Source organism: Lichenostomus cassidix, chromosome 4, assembly GCF_008360975.1.
Source record: "Lichenostomus cassidix isolate B80296 chromosome 4, HeHo_3.0, whole genome shotgun sequence".
Taxonomy (NCBI): Eukaryota; Metazoa; Chordata; class Aves; order Passeriformes; family Meliphagidae; genus Lichenostomus; species Lichenostomus cassidix.
Genome location: NC_139484.1, coordinates 25,264,303 through 25,285,994, shown reverse-complemented (window position 1 = coordinate 25,285,994; position 21,692 = coordinate 25,264,303). Strand labels below are relative to the sequence as shown.

Genomic DNA, 21,692 nt, shown 5'->3' with positions numbered 1-21,692 from the left:
AACAGATGCCTGGGGCAGGAAAAGAAAGGCATTTGGGAGCACTGGCAGGAAAAGGAAGCTGTTGGGAGCACTGCTGTTAATCTTCAACACTCCTGCAGCTCTCTTAGCTTGCCTCCTAAGAGCGTTCACAAACATATTTCCACACTCTCTCACAATAACTATATCCCTGATGAGACCATTTCTACATCACATTCCTATTATCAGGATCATGAAAGAAAGACATTCCACATGGAGCCAAGCAGACACAATAGCACCATTCCACTTAATTTCCTTCATCTAAGAAGTAGAGCTGTGTTTAAGAAATCAGATGGGAAATACCTGACCTCAACTGCTGTATTTCTATTTGTTGGTACTTACCCAATTTTATTATTAATATGACAGTCTCTTTTGAAAACTTTGAAAAATAAGATCCAACCACTTGCCTGCACACCATGGGGTCAGGCAGTTAAGCTGTATAAATTCACCCATCACCATGTATTTTTTGTAACACATGTAGTAAGTTATTAATCGATTTACCTTTTTTTTTCTTTTCCCAAAGAAAAATACCATGAAAAGCATTAGCCAGATGACAAATTTGGACATCTCAAAATTCTCAAAAAAACCACAAATGCATTTTGCACATCATGTATTTCCCAGAAATTATACAAAATGCAAATGGTACTGAAATTTCTGAAGTGAAACACCAGCCCAGAAGCTGCCTGCCACTTCTCTGATAGCTATTTCTTTGTCATTATATCAGGAAAGTGTTTTGACAGTTTCACTTCTATGTTGACTATAAATCTGTGAATATTTAATGGATGACTGAACTGGAACAACTACCAACAATATCCATCAGCTTGGAGCATGAAGATTTAGCCACGGTCCAATAGGTAAATGCAAACCTGTATGAGTCAAAGTGCTGAAATCCTGTATTTACTTTGCACTTAGTAATTAATTTGGATTTTATAAAGTAACTGTAAAGTATCTGACTAAATTAACAATGTGCTTCATGAGCTGCATTTAAACAAATAGAAAACAGCTCAAATGCAGAAAAGAAGAAGAGCTTTCTGAAAATTAAACTGGAACAAGAGCAAAAATTCTTACGGGGCTGCAGGTTTCCTAGGTCTCCATGGAGTGCTGTTTCTTTACACCAAACCATTAGCTTAGTCCACATTGCTGTTTAGTTCCTGTCATGGAAAAAGTCACGCTCCTGTCCCAGTAGTGCCGATGCAGCAGTATGGATGGAGCAGCTGCTCTGCTAGGTCCTGCACTGGCAGCCTGTGAGAGACAGCAGCTGATTGACACCTGCCAAGGAAGGGTAAAGGAGTGCTCTGAGACAGCCCTTTGCAGCTCCTCACTCCACGTTCTATGAAAGATGCCTCTGCTTCAACAGCTTGACCCTTCGTGGTAATCACAGTTGGCATCTGAAATTTGACACAGAATGAACACCTGGCACCCTGATCCTTTCCAGTGCTGTATTTGCAACTGCTGGGTGTTCAGGCACAGGCAGCAAGGAGCACCTCTGCCTGGAACATAACAGCTGCCAGTATTTGCTGCTCAACCACAGAGCAGTGAACCTGCCAAAAGATGTTTTAGAAAAAATTGCCTTGTACAAGAGGGAAAGGTTGGAGGCAAGAATTATGTTCTCATCTTTTAGAACCCTTCCAGCTAATTTGATTATAAGTCTCTTCTTCACAGTATAACTGAGCATCTCTGTCTCTGATTCTCAGACAACTGCCGCAGGCAGGGAAGAACAATTAACTTCTTTATTAACTTTGAAAAATGAATGCAGTTTAAATAATTTAGGTTACTTAAAGGTAACATAGAAAACTTATAGTAGAGCAAAGAACAAACCCTGTCTGAGTATCACCTCTGCATCACAAGTGAAAGAGTGCCGTGTGCTTCCCTGTTCCAGGACTCAGCAAAAAAAACCAAACACAACCCTACCAAGATAAGTATTACATTTTAAACTATCCACATACAACTTCTTAATTTTAAAGCTGTTATGTGTAAATCCATTTCTTCTGTGAGTGCATATTTTTGTTGACTTAAATAGTTTTTATCAGGGGCCCTTGGTTTTATTGGAGTGTTGTCACATTTGCTGCCTGTATTTTGAGGGCATAGCACATCAGACGACAAGAAACAAGAAACACAGTAAACTCAAGAATTGCTCTCAAACCTTACAAATGGCCCTCATGGTCCAACAACAGTCCAGTTAGCTCAACATCCTCCCACCCAACTGTGGGTGGGAAATAAATCCCTAATGGGTGGCCAAGGAGGAATGAGAACAAAGAAGTAATATTTTCATTCCCTTTCACAGTCCATTTTACAGGTCTCCACTCTGAAAGAGAAAAATACAAAAAGCTCAAAAGTGGGTTTCACAAAATGCAGCAGCTTGACATCCCTGCCACACTCTGATTCTGCTTTGTCTCACAACTATCACTGCAAAGATCACATGTATTAAAGACGTTCAGCAACTTGGTTTTAGGATATCAAATTTCTTAGTAGGCTTCAGCTATTTTGCCAAACGTAGAAAACAGCTGCAACAAACAAACGCAACAAGTGCAGCACAGAGGGTCTGCACACTCTGCAGCCACCTCTATTCCAGACTCTGGTGTGCTTCATGTAGACTTCTGTTATTCCTGCATGCTTCAGTGACCATAAGCAGCAGAAAATGCAACTGGCACATTCTCAAAGTACACCAAGGAAGGGCAACAGTCTAAGAAAGAGTCCCTGGCAAAGGAAGAGAAGCTGTTATCACCTGTAGCTTGCTGTCTCCTGCAGCCACCACCTTCACATTATTGCCTGGCAGTTTTTCCAGAATCCTATGGGAATGGTGTAGACCCAACTTCCTTAGCTGACTCAAAAAGCTTCTGAAGCAGATTCAGCAGCAGCCAGACTGTGGAAGCTTTTGTGCTTCCCAGTGAGACACCAGGATGCCCACGCTGTGCAGGAGAAGGAAGGATCAGCATCACCAGTGAGGTCACTACTTTGCTCACTGCTACACAAGTTACAAATCAGAGAACTTGCGAACGTAACCTGCATTACCTTTAAGTAACTTCGATTATTTAAACTGTTCATTTTTCAAAGTACATAAAGAACTAATTGTTCTTTCCTGCCGGCAGCAGTTCTCTGAGGATCACAGACAGAGATGCTTGATTGTACTGAGGCAGAGAATTAAAATCAAATTAGCTGAAAGGGCTTTAAAAGATAATCACTTATGAATCAAGTGATGAATTAGTGAAATCATCTTAGACTAGTCTGTACAAAGTGGATTGAGCTCATTTGACATATTTTTTTGCTTTCAATCACAATAAGCTAATTAAGTTTAGTTTACAGAGTACATTGTCCTGTAAATTTGAGAGATTGAAAAGGATTGTGACACTCCTTCCCCCAGCCTGGTGCTCAAGGATGAGAAGAGAGTGAGGAGTTTGTCAGGTTTATATATCAGCATTTGTCTGTAGGCCCCAAGACAGCACAGTTAAGTCTAGGTGAAGACTAGATTCAAATCACACTGACAGCTCACGTCATGGGATGAAGCCAGACTCAATAGATATCTCTAATCACCCCAAAAAGACAAGATTTTCATTGCTACATATTTACTTGATATCCATCTAGGAAGTCACGTGTAGGATACCCAAAGTTTCCATTTCAGACATAGCCCCAGCCATTTTCTTTCTGTGCTTACACCTCTCCTGCTTGTTAGATTTATGAACCCCAGCCGTCACTGCTTAGGCAAGTTATACATATTTAATTCTTACATTTTTCCTCATAAATTAATCTATACAGCTTCTACTCATTTACTGCTTCAGAGTTCCCTTCAATGACCACTATCTTTGGAACATGAACAGTAATACAATATTTCAAGTACTGTTATACCAGCACTCTTATTCTCTTGTCCCCTGAAACAACTCCTCCTTCACATGCAACACAACTGCACTGATATTTTCTACCACCCTAGCATATTCACAGGGATTCCTCATTTAAAACCCTTTTTCAGGAGTGCCAAAATTCAGTGGGTTTCCTCATAGGGAGATGAGGAAAGGCACAACAAAGGTAACACATTTGCTCTTTTTCCTTTGACCAGCAATTTTTTGTCTAGCACTGAGATAATGCCAAGTAAAATGGAATATTAAGTGACTTCATGTTTAAACAAAGATTACAAAATAAGCAATATGTTAATCTCCATAAAGCCTCTCACTTCTACATTTCTCTTCACATGCCTTTCAGATTCTCTCTCAACATCTATGCCATTGAATTTCACTGGGACACAAGAGGAATTTACAGTTATTAATTTCTTTTATCAAATGGCTCTGTTTTCGGCACCAGTGAGACAGCAAGACCTGGAAAAAAAACCCACCAGCCACTTCAGAAATTCATCTTGTATTCTGCCTATGCAAAACATAAGGTACACGTATGCACAATCTCCATTCAGTAGTAGCAGCTGCAGGGTGATGTTGGCAGCTCTGTTAAGACATAACAGGTGTTGCTCTACTCCTGCTGCTCTTCCCCTTCCATGTAACAGACTCTGGACCTCTGCAGGCACATTAAGGATTGCAGTCCAGAGGGAAAAGCCAAAATGACCAGAGCTGGGAAGGAGGACAACATCAAATCAGGACAACAAACTCATGACCACACCTGCAAAAGTGATGTATGATACAGAGAGAGGCCTTGAGTGATCAGCACAAATTCAAAACTTAGCCCTGTACCAGCCATGGTGAAGAAAATTAACTCTACCCTACCTGGAATCAGCACAACTCCTTTATGCTGTGCTACACCAAGTTACAGCTCAGAAACTTTGTTTTCTGGTGACTCTTAATAAATATCCAATGTATTCTAGTTTTTTTTTTTAAGGAACTGGATATTAACTGTCCTTGCTAAAGAAGCAGCCTTTGCAGCCACTTCCACGGAAAACTATGATCTATGCATGGTTTATTACCTTATTATAGCAATGGCTGAAGAAAAATGAGACTCTAAGAGCTATCTGCTTCTGGTAAATATTTAACTACTAGGACTGTGCCAACATACTTCTCAGCTTGATTCTCCTTAACTATACTTCAGAATCACGCTTTCATCATCCCTTATGGCCTGAAGCTGAGAGCATATCATATTTAGCAATACTCCTTCTCTAGGATATGAGTGGAGCCTGCTAATATCTCATGATAGCATTGACTCTGAAATGAACTTCAGTCATTCTTATCTCTTCAGATAAAGAATCATATGAATGTTTGTTCTACACTTGTTGCTTTATGAGCTTCAGCTTCACAGATTAGAAAAACTTTTCCCAACTATTAGCAGAGGGAGTGAACAATGCTTAGCCTCTGAAATTGTTTGGAGGCATTTCAGAATTACCGATCAAGTGTTCTCCAGCTGAGCACAGACCAGGATGGGGAAGGGCAGATGCAAAAGAAGTCATCAGACAACTCCAGGCCCCAGCAGGTAGAGGAAAATGCCAGCAGCAAGTGCAGAGCAACTCCAATCTTTGCACCCTTCTGAGGATGCAAGACAAATCCTGTCTACTCTCTGTTCCAGCTATCTGTTCCAGTGCCCACAGCTCTGCCACACAGCAAGAACTACAGCACCAAGGCACCTCCTGCTCTGAGGAGGCTGAATGAGAGAGTGGCTGTCATTACACCATCACTTCTCCCTCTTCTCTTCCTCATTCTTACTTCTTCAGCCTGTTAAAATCACACTTAGCATATCCAGCATATTCAGATGTCCTTAGAAAAAAGAGTCAGTTGAATCCTCTGAAGTCCTGACTCTCCTGTCAGCATTCAAAACTGAAAGGGGATCACTGGAGCAGCTTGTAGAAAAGAACAGGCCCTAAAAATCCCTAAAGCTGGAGTCACAGGGTCCTAATACGTAAATCTATCTGCTAAGAAAATTGACTGCATTCATAAGGATTAGAATGTTACAAAGGCATCAGATCCAAAGGGCCAATATGAGGTACAGCTCTGGACACATCTGCGGGTCTAAGCAACATTGCAATTTCTTTTTATGCCTTTTATGTTCCAGTGCAAAGATAGGACAAAGCAGCTTTCTTTCATATCTCTAATTTGCAGCAAAAAACTCTAGTTAGACTGTTTTCAGCAGAGGAGATGTTGATTGTTTGGGGTTTTTAAATGAGGATTTCAAACATCATTTATTTCTGTAACACCAGCTCAACTGTCACCAGCACCATTAGATGAGTAATGCCAGGATTGAACTCCCAAATATACCTTCAGATCCATGGCAAGCAGCAGGGCTCATTATTACACCAGATGTTTCACTGCTGTATTCCACTAAAAATATAGCACTCACACAGCAGGCATTTAACGAGCATGAGTTAAAATTGCTTTAGCATTAGTAGCAACAAAATAGACGATTATGTTGCATTTGGCAGTGGGCAAAGAAAAATAGCTTCCAGTTTGAACCCTGTCCTTTCTACAAAGCAGACATCAGCATCCCATGGTGTTGGTGCAGAAAGAAATGCTATGGCTAGTGCTGAACACCATGCTGGTAGGCTGGCACAGGGCCAGCATCCCAGTGCATCGTGAGTCCTCATCAGCTCCCAGCTCCTGACTCTCACAGAGCTCTGCACTGAACGGAAACTGAGAGCCACTGCCTCACGCAGAGGCAAGATAGTGCCAATTAACCAGCTGGCAGCATCTTTCTTCTTGAGAGACAGCACCTCTGGCTTCCACTAAGCACCCATCCAAATTCTTAACCTCTGCTTCAGAAAAGAAAAAGACAAATTGACTTGTCAAAAGAAAACTTGACGTGTTATTCTTGACAAGCTGCTCACCTTGATTCACATTATTGCTGAACAGCGATGGTTAGTGAACACTAATGGTTAGTTAGAGTCCAGCTGGCTCAACACTGGATTTAGCTCTTGCCTCTGTAATTAAGAACTTAAAGATGCAGTTATATATTTTTAAAATGTTTTCACATTATCCCTACTAAGGCATTGTAAGCATTAAAAAGCACTTACTGATATAGCTATCATCAGGAAACACCTCTACAAAGACACAGGGTATATTTCGATGTGAGCACTTTGGCTATTACTACTGCCTCTGAAGTACCTAATTAAAAAACAAAAAATCCATTTAATTTTTCTTCCCCATTAATTAAAGCCACCTGCTGCAATACAGAAAATAATCAATGAATAGGCATGGAATAGGTTTCCCAGAGAAGCTGTGGATGCTCCATCCCTGGAAGTGTTCAAGCCCAGATTGGATGGGCCTTTAAGTAACCTGGTCTAGTGGGAGGTGTCCCTACCCATGTCAGGGGAGTTAGAACTAGATGATCTTTAAGGTCCCTTCCAACCCAAACCATAGCAACTATGATGACAGTATGCTATACTAAGTATTTTAAGCTTAGAACTTTCATGGTAAACAGATAAATGTCTCCTGCTTGTTAAAGTGGCCATGAAAAAGATTTCTAGTATAGTTATAGTAACGAAGTCTCTCAGTATAGCAACATCTCTTATGTGCAAAACACGTAAATAATTACACTGCTTGTTTATCCTTCAAACTAAGATTACTAAGATTAACACCAGTTTCTTGGCTTTTACCAAATCTAGGACTTTGGCTGCTTGTTACAGTTTTCAAAAGGTATAAATGTCACATGTTTTTATTTATATTAAATCATGCTAGTACAATTTATTGACTTCTGTTATGCAGGAGAGGCTGAACACTAAATTTGAAAGTATTTTTAGTTTTTGAATGAGACCAAAAATACTTTCACAGACAATACCTGAAAAAATACCAAAGCAATAATCAAACTTCCTTTGCTGTACAATCAATTTGATGCTGAAACCCATTCTCTTCTGACACAACACCAATCACATTCAGTCAAGTCAATCTTTAACTGAGGTCACTACTCCTGACCAAGTTGAAAAAATCAAATAAAAAAAGTCCAATGCCAGAGAGTAAAATAGATCCATCAGCAATCCACTGACACACACACTCCAAATACTTGTGCTATTTATGTTAGACCTTCTGTCATTGCTTGTCTACAGGATAAGAATCTTGGTTTTTATAAAAAAAAAATATTATCCTCTTGATTGTGAAAGAACTTGAAAAAGACCCCACTACTCAAATCCATCTCAAAGGCTCAATTCTCAGTGGAAGGCAAGTACAGAGAACCCTAACATTTTGTTTAGCATGTAAGTGCCTAATGTTGCTGAGAAATGATGGCATTAAAAAAAAATACACACAAAATATTCGAAGACCTCCTTACCATTAAGTGACTGAAGCAGACACAGAGGACATTCACTGCTAGATATACAGAGAGCAAAAGGTTTTCTGTGTCCTATAACCTGTTTTGGTTAAGAAATATTTTTTTGTTTCTGTTACCTTGTGAATTTGACACTTGGACAAAAAGCTGCATCCTGAAGCAAGAGCCTCAAACAAGCTCTGGCATCACTGCTCTCTTCCCCAGCCAGTGAGAAGGTGCCAACTCCATGCCCCACACACGATACAGAAAGGCTTTCTGGTCCAGGTGCACCATCACACTGAGCAGCTATACTCTGCTTCCAGGTTCCCAGCTAGCCTCCCCATATGGACAGTTTTTTCTGGATATAGCAGCCCACTCAGAACGAGACAAAGTGAAAAGCATAATCATGCTCACAGAGCCCACTCTGCATATCCAAGACCATCTGCAATATGAAAGCAGATACCCAGGACTCTTCCATTGCACCATCCTTCTCAGCGAAATAGAGAAAATGGGGTCGGCCAGGCTTTTAGACTGTCTTGTTGCTTTGTTGTCAGGAGGACAGACAGTGGGAGCTGAGCTGACTTCCCCACAGTCACACAGTAAAAGGATTCTTGTAAATCTTTCTCACATTATACAACTTCTGGAGAAAAATGCAGTCTGCACAAGCTATAGGAACTTATTGAGTCCTAAAGGTCTTTATGATGAGTGTTTTCCTGGCATGCAAAGTAGCGTCTGAATGGCTCATTAAAAGTCTAGAAAATTAGAAAAAATACCTGAGCAACAACAAGTAAGGAATAGAGACTCATAACCATCTTTGCAACATTTCATACTGGAAGAAAGTACAAGGGAAAATACAGTCACAATCTCTTTGATTCCAGAGGATTTCACTGGGATACGCTTTCTCAGTATTTCAGTTCCAAGAGTCAGGATTTGATATGGATTAATAAACATAATGAAAAAACTCTTTCCTCACTCAAGACTGTTGAGTCTCTGTAGCTTGTTTCCCCTTTATTTTCTTTCATGCTCTGATCCTACTGCCATGTTTACCTGTTGCAGCTGCAGGATCTGAGGCAACATGCAAACACTACTGAAATTTAAACAAAGACATTATCAAACAATAACTTAAACAAGAAAGGATAGTCTGAATAGTTAGTTCTGCAGTGATCAGGAGTTATAAATACCACAGTGTGCATGTTACTCTAGACAGAGCATGCAACAACCACCTAGCAAAAATGTAGGTGAACTGCCCACTACATATTGATAGTCTGGGCTAAGCACACGAGTCCATCAATTCTGTGCTTTCACCACTGCCTTGGAGTAAGTGTTGTTCAACATTTTCTCTCTCTGAATATGTGCTTTTGGGCTGCAAACATATTTCCCTGAACTCAGACACACTGGATTTTTCTGCTTTCATCCATGGAGGGTAGACCGGGAGAGAGTATGAAAGCAGGGAACAAAACAGAAGTTCCTCCAACTACAGCTTCCCCCTGAAGTGGATGCCCTAAGAACACTGAAAACCACTCCATGACCCCACACAGGCTGAAAAAGCAGCACTGCAGGGGTGTGACCCTCACCCCTCTGCAAAGTTCTGAGCTGCTCTGTGTAGTGGTGACCTCTGGAGCAGGAGCTAGAGGCACACTGAGGGCCAACTGCATTGGGCTGGGCTATTTCTGTGGTCAGCAACAAGTGTGATAAACTGTTTTTTTATTTTTAATTTTAAATGACACATATTCTAACTTCTAACAGCAGCAAGGGAGTCCCTATGATACCAGCAGCCAACTGATTTAAATAGAATGTGTGACCTGCCATCCCAGTCTTGAGTCTGGCTGCAAATGAAATGAAAAAGCAGCAGATAAGATGGCTCCCCTGCTGGCTCCAGGCCTAGAAATAGCTGCTGACTGGCTGTTTTTTATGATGGCCACTCCCAGAACTTTGTATTGCTTGTGCATATGGTGTATTTCACATTTGTGCCATGGAAATACTTTATTATTCTCTTGCATGCTTGCAGATAAGATTAACCTTTGCCACATATACTGACCTGTGAACCAGCACATTGCTCCTGCTTCCTTCTGGTGTTCTGACTGCTGCCACAAGGTGTTCTGCATTTTTCTTAGAGCTCAAGTCCTTGAGTTGTGGGATTACACATAATTGCAGAGACTCACCCAAAATCTAGAAACTGTTAGGGGCCCCACAAAGGCCAACAGCAGTATCTAGGAGTTTGAATTCTAAATGTTATATGACATTCAAAGTTTTTAGCAGCATATGAATGCTCTGCATCAGCATTTTTTTAAAACCTGTTAATAGCTTTTGATAGCTCCTACCTTATTATGTACCTTTAGCAGTTACTTCTTTCATTAGTTATGATCATTCCTAACTTCCACATCTTTTGTCATGTCAAGAAAAGTATTAACTTCTGATAGCTAATGCCAAGTGAGACGCGATGAGCTGTAATTGTTAGCAGTAGAGTGCACAGTTATAAGCCCTTGGATCCCAACAATCCAAAGCTCTATTTGTATTAGAATGCCAGTGAGATCAGTTTTCATCTGCTGGCTCAGTGGAATCCCCAAAGACAGTTGCATCCCTGTTCATGAGAAAAGTAACATGGACATTGCAGAAGGAAAAGTAACCAGGAACTCACAAGGAAACAAGCTACAGATTGTACAGCACTATGAAATGCTAAAGAATGGCACCACTGTGATGGCTTGCACAGATTAAAGTCGTATCAGGGTCTGATCTATAGCAAAATATATTCACTTTACTCTTCCACTGCCACGAAGAACAGCTTGGGGTCAGTACTCCGAGGAGCATTCATAGATTAATAGGTATAACTCAGTTTTAGAGCCTGGGTTATTTGACATCTCTTTAAATTACTCCAGCTCAGTCCTATTTCCAATGTGCTTCAAGTCACAGAGCACTGCAAGACCAAGCCTGAAATGTCAGCCTTCAAATCGCAATCTTCTAAGTATTCCTGATTTTATTACACCAGAAAGGCTACAAACACCAAGCACACGCCTTTGGCTTTTGATTAAAGCACTCAGATATATATATGAATTGTATTTTCATATCCTACAGCCTATCAAACTCAATGGCTTCAGATAAATAATGTTATTGAAAATCACTACAATAAAGAATACTGAAGAATGACTTCACAACCAACAGATTAAAAGGGAAAAAATTGGCAGACAATTCAGTACAGAAAATTTCAGTGCCTGCACATTAAATTGGGACTAGCCCCAGCTCTGCAAAAAAATAATAGTGTTACCTGCCTCACTAAAAAACTCCTTTTGACTGAAATCCACCGCAGCTACCTGAGAAAGTTTACCAGTCAGAACTGACTGCCAAAGATACTGCTGTGGTGCCAATGCCTGGGAATACATTCTGGCAGGAATCTTGTCTCAAGATTTTTATTATAATTTTCTTCATTTCAGTGAGTTTCAACTCATCCTGCAGCAGGTCATCTCCCAGGTCTACCAAGGGCAAAACCCCCAGGAACCTCCCCATTTTGAACCTTCACAGCCCCTTTGTGTGGCACCTTTAGCAAGGCTTAGGCTTTGCAGTATTACAGGAAACACATTATGGCTTTAAAAATCTTTTCCAAGCCAACAGGCAAACTGCCAAAAGATGTGCCACAAACATATGTAACATGATGCCTTAATAGTTCAGGACCCATTTAAAACCAGTCTTTGGGAAGGCACTAGTAGGAATCCAGGATATTGCCAGCAGCATTTAAGATTAAAAGAGAACGTGTAAACCAAAAAAACCAAAGTCCCATCTAACAGAGACACCATGATTCAACCCTACTCTGTATTTGGTTACTGAACACAAAAGCTCCTCACAAAAGAGCTCCAAGACTTGATTCAGCTTTCCTGTTTCAACACAGCTGTGGCCATCCAGCAGACAAATCAAAACGGGAAGGCAGGAAAGACATCCTCACCCTCTGGCTACAGAATGAAAGTGATTGCTCAAGATCACTATTTGCTGTGTCTGCATTCCCTCCCTTCCCAAATTTAAGAGACTTCCTGCCTTTAGTTAAAAATACTAGCATGTGTATTGCTCTGGAAAAGTATTTACAGACCTGGGGGAAGTCATGATCTCAGTGAAAACTTTAAAAACTGATGCTGTCTTTTAATAAACTGGTACGTTGTTAACAGCTTTGTGGTAGTTTTATCTGGAATTTTAAAATTCTGAAAAGCTGCAAGGAGAGGAAGGAGAGGGGCCAGTAAAGTGAAGCTTATTCACTGAGAAGTAAAGATAAACTCCCCACCTTGCCATTTCACAAATATCCTTTCTACCTAAAACATGTCAGCTATGCAGATCAGATTTACAGCTCTTACAATACAGCTGTGAAAAGCAACTGCCTCTACGTTTCAGCTGTTTTATCTATGGTAAAAGTGTCAAGTATTTACCTGAGCCACTGGTCAAGATCCTTGACTTCCAATGCTCAGCTGACTCAGTATCATCAGCCTTGGGTCCAGCACTCAGGTTAGCAAGACCACTAACTTCAACTTCTCACACAGCATTGCTTTGATTACGGATATATTTCTTCTATTCAGCTTATATTTTTGGATTGCAAATAATTCATTCAGCTTATTTCCTTGTCTAGGGAAAGGCAGAGACAGTATCTGTAGAAAAGGAAGCTGAGCTACTCTGTGGCTAGGCACTGGGTTTGCCATGTTCTCAAAATACGTTTAGACAGTTTAGCCCATCTTTACTGCAATTAACCTGCTAAAACCACATACCTCAAGCTAGCCAAAACCCATGCCCCACTCCCAGATGAATCACACCCCAGTTCCCAGCCTCTACCTAGCTCAGCCTGGAGATTATCCCACTGCTACACCAAACTTCTCTTCATCCCTGTCTGTGCATCCTTCACCTGGGCCCAGCTGCAAACCCATACTTGTGCTAGGTTTGCCCCTTAGATCAGGAACCCTGTCATGACCATGTCTCACTTGAGGGACTCCAGCGTAGAGGGGCTGGATGAGGAGTAGCTGAGGCCACAGAAGTCTCTAGGAGCATAGATGCTGCTGTGTCCGAGGGGTCTGGCACTTTATACTCCTATTTAGAGCAAACACATAAAGGTGTTTTACAGAAGTCTTCCTTCCACAGATAGCACAATGGAATATGCTCACAGCTGTGCTGTCACAGGCAGAGAGCAGCTGGTTCAAACAGCAAGTACAGAGTATAAATAACAAAAAGTTTGCAAGAGAAGGTACAGAGAGGGTCAGGTCAGGCCCTAGAAAAAAGAAACCTCAAACAAGCCCACAGAAACATTATTCTATGAACAGTATGGCACAAGCACTTCAAGTAGAACCAGTGACTACACTGTACACATAACACTCATCTTGGAGTGGCAGATTGGAACAGATTGCCCAGAGAGGCTGTGGGGTCTCCCTCACTGGAGATATTCAAGAACCATCTGGATGCAATCCTGTGCCATGTGCTCAAGGATGCCCCTGCTTGAGCAGGGAGGTTGGACCAGATGAGCCACTGTGGCACATTCCAACCTGAACAATTCTGTGAGCCTGTGATCCTTTCCTCACCACTGCATTCTGGCCAAGTGATATCCTCCTGATCTATTGAGAGTGATTTGCCAGGAAGAAAAGAAATGTAATTTTTCCTCTACTCTGGCAAACATACAATACATTTAAGGAAGCTTTTGTGATCTCTAAATCAATTTGTGGTCTCTTTAGTTTTAGGTAACAATGGGGAGATGCTGGGAAGTTGAAATCACTGCCTACTTTACAGATAAAAAAAATATTTCTTAAGACAACTTATTTCTCTCCATCTGACTAGAATATGAGGACTGAAGGAATTTTGATCTAAAATGACCAGTTAGTAAATGCGAAAACAACTGCTTCAAAACTGTTTTCAAAGTTGTTCAAAATCTGAAGAAGAAAGTGAATCATATCTTGCTTATGTGTAATGTATTCAATTTTTCTGTCCCTTTGAAGATGCACTGCCTGTGCTTGAGATGATAAATTCAGCTTTTTTAGAGGCATAAATGTCACATTTATAGAGTAAACATCTTTTTTCCATTTCCGTTCGAGGCAGCACTGAGTATTTCCTGATCACTGAGGGGAGGTTGTGTTTGCCAGTCCCCATCACACAAGCACAAAGCCATTTGTTTATCCATGCCCTGACTGCTGACAGCTGACAGTGCTGCCTGCTCACACCCAGCCTCACTTCAACAAAGGAGAATTAGTTTATGAACAAAAGCTACCATCCTTAGTAGGCAAGCAGCCAAACAAGGTTCATTTTAATTTCTCTTCTTCAGCTGCTGTGCCACAGAGTCATTCTGACATGAAGGATTTATTTCCCTAGTGATGGACCTGATCTTCAGAGATCCACACGTTCCCAGCACCTGGATGGCAGGTATTTCTAGATGATCCAGGACTCATGCATGAGCTGAGGATGGAAAATGTCACAACAAATAACTTGCAAGCCTGAAAATTGTCCTGTTCCCAGCTTCCCTGTGCAAGCCCACAGGAAAAAGAGTTTAATTTAATTTTTTGTTGGGCTCCTCAGATTAGGTTGGGATACAGAAACAACAGAGTGAGCAGTCATTTGAGTGGCAGAAGTGACCTTATAAAAAGCCATCTCTTTCCTATGCAAACCTAATCAGCAGGTTATTTTTCAATATCTTGACAGCAAGACAGGGAATGAGGCAGCAACACAGAGAATCTACCTCTTCCTTTCATCTTTCTGGAAAAGAGCAAAAGAGGTAAGAAGCGAACCCAGAGCAAGGGCTGCTGATACATGCCCTTCCTTAACAGACACTTAGTTAACATCATATTATAAAAAGACACAGAAGTGGCCATGAAACACCTCTGGGCTCTGAAGAGTTTACTGCCTTCTCATTAGGATGTAGGAACTCTCTCAACATGAGCAACCCAATGAGAAATTCACCTTTGATGTTGTTTTCTAAGAATGTCTTCAGGGTGAAGAAGATTCCAGAGAAAGCAAGTCTAACTCAAGCACAGCACACATTCATTTTCCTTCAACTCATTTCACCTCAAGGGGAAGGGGGAAATGAAAATTTTACTGTTTAACTAGATGTTGAGAACAGGTGTGCTGTTTGCTTCCCCTCTGACACCAAAAATCTTACTGTGTAAGGACTTCAGGAGGAGAAACCTTCAGTACAAGAAAGCAAAAACCAAAACCCAAACAAGCAACATCTCTATTTCCCTTTCCCTCTTCTCCTATCCCTTCAGAAATTAAGATATTATAAACTCTCGGATAAGGTCTACATTTTTGCCCTATAAGCTTTCAAGCATAAAAATGTAAAAAGAAAAAAATATCAGAGGAGGCTTATATTCTTAAAACAAAGTTTGTCAACAGTCTTAAGTGCACAGCACTTCAGTGATTTGTGGTAAATCTACAGAGCATCTAAGACACTCCAAAGCAATTTTCTCAGACATCCTCTAGAGGTTTAGTATTATTTTTTTGCAGGTACATAAAAACTGTGAGTAAAGGCCTTGCTAAGAGTGCTAGAAGGAACAGTGCCAGACAGCTTCATCTTATGAGCAACAAAAAATTACAGTTACAGCACTGTTTGTACAACCACAGCATTCACTGCAAATGAAATCACAGCATCATTTTCTGTCATCTGCTTTATCAATCATGGAGCATCCAACAGAGGTATCATGCGATAGTATGACTATTTCTAACCCTGTTCTAAATTACATATATATATATATATAAATATAAAAGTCACTATCGACAGGGAGTTACATAAATTGTTATTTTCCTTTGCAATAAACCTGTTGAATAGATTTGGAGTAATATACTTCCCAAAGTTTGGGAAGCACAGTACCTATTACTCCTACAGCACCTATTAGAAAGCTCTTAGAGAAATTATTTAAAATATTACACAGATTCTGCTATAGACATAATGTTAGACCAGCATCTCAGTTTTCTTTACATTTCCTGCAGTACCTTACAGCCTTGACTTAGCACACAAAAGCTACAACTTCCTTAAGCTTGTGATCCTGAAGAGAATGACAACACACTTTCCAGCCTTGCAGGAGCTGGTTTTCATTTCCTTTCCTTTGGAACTGCCATATTCACACAACCACCAAAGACACACATCTGCTGACACTCAGAGCAGTCAAGAAGCATCCTAACACACTATGCAAGACAAGATGATTTGATCTACACATCTCAATTAGCTGCTTTTCTGTCAATTGCCCCACTGGAAAACACCACCAAGAATTTAGTGAAGTCTCCCTGTTGAGACAGGTTTCAAACCCTGAGTGAGGCTGGCTATTAGAAATTCCCCAAACCTCTAAGGGAGTGAGTGTCTGGCAGGTAATGGTAGATGCACATACTAGAGTATCTCACAGCCCAGTAAGTTACTGCAGAATCTGTACTGGAGAAACAACACACAGAAATGCAGCATGTGAGAGTGCCTGAAAAAGTACAAAGACAGATGAATTTCTGTGCTATATATCACATCTCTCCCCAAAAGTATATTTATCCAGGAAAACATAGCCCTCTCCCAGCTGCCAGATGAGAAGAGACAACAGCAAATGACTAGCAGCCATTCCCAGTGCCACCCTGTTATTCTGGCACAGACAGAGTATCAAAGACAAATAAATGAACTTGCTTAGACAGGAACATTTTTTTGCAGCAGAAGCACTGGAGATCTTCTAAATAAGCTTTTTTTTTTTTTTAAGGCATTTAGAAATCAGTATCTGAAAGAGTGAACAGTACTTCCACAAACAAACAGTTTAGCAGTTTGTATGTTTTTGTTGATATTTGCCAGTATAAGCAGGAGTTTTCTGTTTATAAAATAAGACTTGGATCAACAAGCTAACTTTTGTTGTGAAAGGCTTTCAAAGTGGAGGAAAGACAAGGGAACACACGCCCAGCAGCCACAAATTACTCCCAGTTCTTGGCTCCAATTAGATATCAATTTCCAAAGGACTTGAGTGGGCTGAAAACACAAAGCAGGGACTTAAACCACATTTATGTGAAATATTTGGCTGCATAAGACACTCAATGACAATCTGCTTCTCTGTAGTTGCTAGGGATGTCCTGGGGTTGCTGCTTTGTCAGAGTATCTTAGAAATCCTGGCAGCAGATCATGTGCAAAACAGAAAGAGGCAAAATAAAAAACCTCCATGGAATTATCCTGTGACTATTAGGACACATTTAGATCCTTGCTTGCAAGACTCTATAAAACTGAAGGACAAACTGGATAGGTATAATGCTGGCAGAATTATGGTAATTTGGGAGTAAGAATTACTATAAAAACTAACAGTAAGGAAAGAAAAAAGTTCAAGCCAGTCTGAGGAACAGGGTAGTCAAAAACCTACCAGCTGAAAACACTGAAAGAAACATTTTTGACAGATATGGATGACATTGGGAACAGACCAAAAAACAAAAAGCCCCAAAATAAAACTCTCACTACTCTGCTTTCTGCAGATAAACCCAAGGGTTCTCCTACTGGCTGCAGTTTGAAACGAGGAAGAAAATTCCCCTCAGCAACAAGCATATGTGATATCCCAATCAAGAAAGAAAATAAATCCATAATGTTTTTCACAGAAGCCTTTGCAATTTGCTCTTGCCAGCTTACACACGATCTTTCCCCTTGCCAACGTATTCTAGGGGCACAGTTTTAAGAGAATTTTGCACATCGAAATGGAATGCATTCTGAATTAATGATGCTAAAAAAACTTACATTTTGAAATCAATTCAAGTGTTCCCATTTTATTTCCCTCACTAATACTTCTTCAAAGTAAGCCCTGCTTTTTTGCAGAGAAAATGTCACTATTCCAGCACCTGCACACAGCATAGAAACAGTTTTAGCAAGACACAGGGCTGTGCGACTGCAAAGAAACCTGGTTTTAAGCAAAGAGAAACCGTGTAACCCAGACTTCTTCATTTTCTGTGGTTGCCACACATCCTAAGCAATGTGGGCATGCTGGTAGAGATCTCCATAGTACAGACTAAACTAGAAATCTCACTTACATGAATGGCCATAAAAAGAAAGACAGTTTTAGATCAGTAGGATTCAGCATTATAGAGAAACTAACTAGGACCATCTGAAAAAAAATCCAGCCTTCAGTGTTTAGAAGATTTATAAATTAAAACAAAACAAAACAACAAACCCTCCAGCAATTTAAAGCTTTGATTCTGTGTTAACAAATGTATTCTCCATTGAGATCTGGTGAGGGGAGATCACAGAGAGCAATGCAAGCAGGGCACTTCCTTCAGTACAGGCTGCAGGAGTTAAAATGTGCAAGGGAAGAGGAAGCAAAAGAGCTGGCAACCTTTAGGTTTTACCACATGCAAAATAAATGCAGAATTACGGATCTTGGACTCTAGTTAAAGGAACTGCAGCCTTTTGGCAACAGAATTATGTGTAATAATAATGCTTGTCCAAAGAATATAATGCATTATGCTTCACTTAGTTTGAAAAACTGCCTATGCTGCTAAGCCCTCTTCTCTTTTGCACATAGTCTGCCGTCTGGATTTCTGACATATTCTTGTCAGAGCAGCAATCCCAGGACATCCCAGGCATCTAGAGTCTGTCTCAGCACTAACCACTTTAAATACAGAAAGACCCATATAACAAAACCCTCAATATTACAAAATAAAGAATTGGTATAAGCGTCACTCTGAAGGCAAAGCAGCTAATGACAGCCATAGGAAGAGTTGTGGATCTTGTTTAAAAGTGGAGCTGAGAAGCTAATGATTAAGGATACAGGTCTTTAGGACAGCAATCCCTGCTGTAATCCTGAAAAAAATGACAGCACAATAGCAATAATGCCTCATTTACCCCCGTGGAAGTGTATTTATTAGTCAAAAACACAGCACACAAAGACACTGTGCACTCACACACATGCCCATCAGCACCTCAGTATCTTGCAGTACGTGATGACCAAGTGCATGAACCTTGTGACACCTGTTCTGAAGTACCACCTCCAGCTTTACAAGCAGAAACTCCACTCAAGGCCCCAAAATGTACATGGGCAGCTGATTCCCATCACCTAACACAGCACAAATCAAGCTGCACAGACCACACCAAGCATTACGGCAACAACCTGCTTGCCTCAGCCCTGCACAAGCACCCCAACCTTCCCTTCCAGAGCTAGAAGCACAGTATTTGTTCAACCAAATTGCAGTGGCAAACAGCAGAGATAGGAACACTGAACAATAATGGGGGGGAAAATGAAATTAACATAACAGTGCTCGCTCTGGACGAGGTGAACGCAATCTAATGTTCTGCTCTGCATCGAGACGTAAAGAGCTAAATGACTGCAATAACAATTGGAACTTTTTTATTTTACTAGCTTGAAATTACAGCTACAGCCCATTCATTTGAAGTTTATGAGAACAGATATTTAACTGCCTGGACAGCACTGCTGACTACATAGCCAAGATAACTGATAGGAGCCCAAAGATGAAAATGGAAGTGGGGATATCAGTAAACATGCTTCATAAACTATCATGCACCCAACTCTGCAGGAAAACTGTATCTATCAACCACCTATATAAAAAGCATTGTATATTAATTTATTCCGAAATTTTCCACTTAATAAAAAAACAAAACCTTGTATTAAACACTTTTCCCAATTAGATTTTTCCTCAATATTACAACATCTCTCTGCTTCACCTATTTGGTGTAAGAATTTAATTTGCAATGCACATGACTGTCATTCCATCCCACTAAGTAACAGAGACAATCATTTTTCTGCTCTTTCTGATCATGACAGTGCTGCTAAAGTAAGAGCTTTTCCTCCTCCTCCTCCTCCTCCTCTCATTTTTGGTGTCGCTTTATCAGCTTTCAGTCTCGATTTAGAGCCTTAGAAAAGCACGAAGCTTGTCTGCAAAGCAGTACCCTGGAAAAGTTAGAGGTGGCAAACTGAATAGCATCAGTGTGTCCTGAATGACGGTGTAAATGCTCTCAGTGAGGTGCAAAGCGCTTTCAGCATACCCTACTAGAACCTCAGAAGATTAAGGAGGCTAAGTCAATATTAATCTTAAATTACCTAATTAGATGGCCTCATCTACACACACGACAAAGCAAAGAAGGATGTGGGGCAAATAAATACAATGGTGTTCTGTAAAAGGCTTTTTGAATAGCTTGAGAAAAAAATATTGGGAAAAAGTAGAGTTCATTTTGCACAACTCCTCAACTCCACCCACCGCCGCAGGTTCCGAGGCACAGGCTGTGGACGCTGCTCAGTAAGAAGCCCCGAGTGCCCTGGACTTCCTTCTGGGATGTCACACACACCCCACAGCTCCCTGGCTCTGGCTGGCCCCGGGCAGGGACAGGGTTCTGCCGTGCTCCATCACGGCAATGCTTCCGAGCACACACATGGCATCTCCATTAGTAAGAACAATGAAAAAGGACTGAACTGCCTCCTCTCCCAACAGTTAAGAGTCGCTCAGGACTCTTAATATCACACTGTCCTACATGCCAGCACATCTTTAAATTCATTGTGCCACTGAGTTCCCGTTTGCCTTCATTGTTCCTGCTCACCCCGTGACTTCTTGAAGCCTGGAGAAGCTCAGAGGCGGACAGACTTCAACACTTCACGGACAGGGCAGTAGCACCACGACAGCCCGCAAGGGAAACTTTTTTTTGCAGTGGCGTTTTACTCCCCGCTGTTTACCAGAGCAGCCCGTGAGTCACCCGGGGCAGAGGCCCCCGGCCCGGCCCGCGCTGCGGCTGCTGCCGCTCGTGAGTCACCGCGCCCCGCCGAGCTCCGCCGCCCCGCCGAGCACCGCCCTGAGCAAGCGAGGGGAACCCCGGAACCTGTCCGGCCCCAGCTCGGCCGGGTGACACTTGTCCCAGCACAGGCTGCGTCCCTCTGCGCCCCGCCGCGCCCCGGGGCAGAGCGGGCAGAGGCGCTGGCAGCCGTGAGGGGCAGTCCCGCCTCTGCCCGCCGCTGTCCCGCCGCGCCCCTCGCCCGCTCCCCGCCTTACCTGAGGCGCCGAGCGTGGCGGGCAGCCATGCCGCCTGCCCAGCAGCACCGGCAGCTGCCGCCTGCCGCCGCTCACCGCCCGCCCCAGCCCCGCCAGCATGGTCCTGCACCTCCTCCGCCTCCTCCTCCCCCGGCGGGGTCCGAGCCCTGCGGACGCGCCCGCTGCCGAGCCTCGGGGCGGGCAGAGCCGCTGCCGCGCTGGGCGTGGGCGAGCCCGAGCGCACGGAGGGCGGCTCCGCCGGCGGCCGGGGCGGTGTATGCCTTCCCTCGGCCCCTTCCCGCCCGGGGCGGTGTGCGCCTTCCCTCGGCCCCTTCCCGCCCGCCGCCCGAGGGGCCGGGCTGGGCCGTGCCGCTCCCTCCCTCTGGCGGCTCGGGGCGATCCCCGGCGGCAGCGATGCGCCGGTGCCCGGCGGGGAGCTGCTCTCGCCCCGCCGTGCCCAACCCACCGTCCTCTGGTTTCAGGTGCTGGGCCCATTCCTCTGCGTCCTTCTGCTTGTAACTGACACCGGATTTCTATAAGAAAAGATTAAAATAGCCATTAATGCCTGCCTTACCAGAACACGTGGCTTCTCTGTCGCTGCG

General features: G+C 42.3%; 1 protein-coding gene across 1 annotated transcript in view; it reads right to left on the bottom strand.

The window, feature by feature from the left end:
• The window catches only part of MCUB (mitochondrial calcium uniporter dominant negative subunit beta), a 45,456-nt gene extending 23,968 nt beyond the window's left edge, over positions 1–21,488 (bottom strand). The window contains exon 1 of the mRNA XM_085058381.1: positions 21,112–21,488. Coding sequence (XP_084914507.1) covers positions 21,112–21,210 — 99 coding nt within the window. The 5' untranslated portion in view covers positions 21,211–21,488. The remainder of the gene's footprint in view (positions 1–21,111) is intronic.
• Positions 21,489–21,692: the final 204 nt, after the last annotated feature.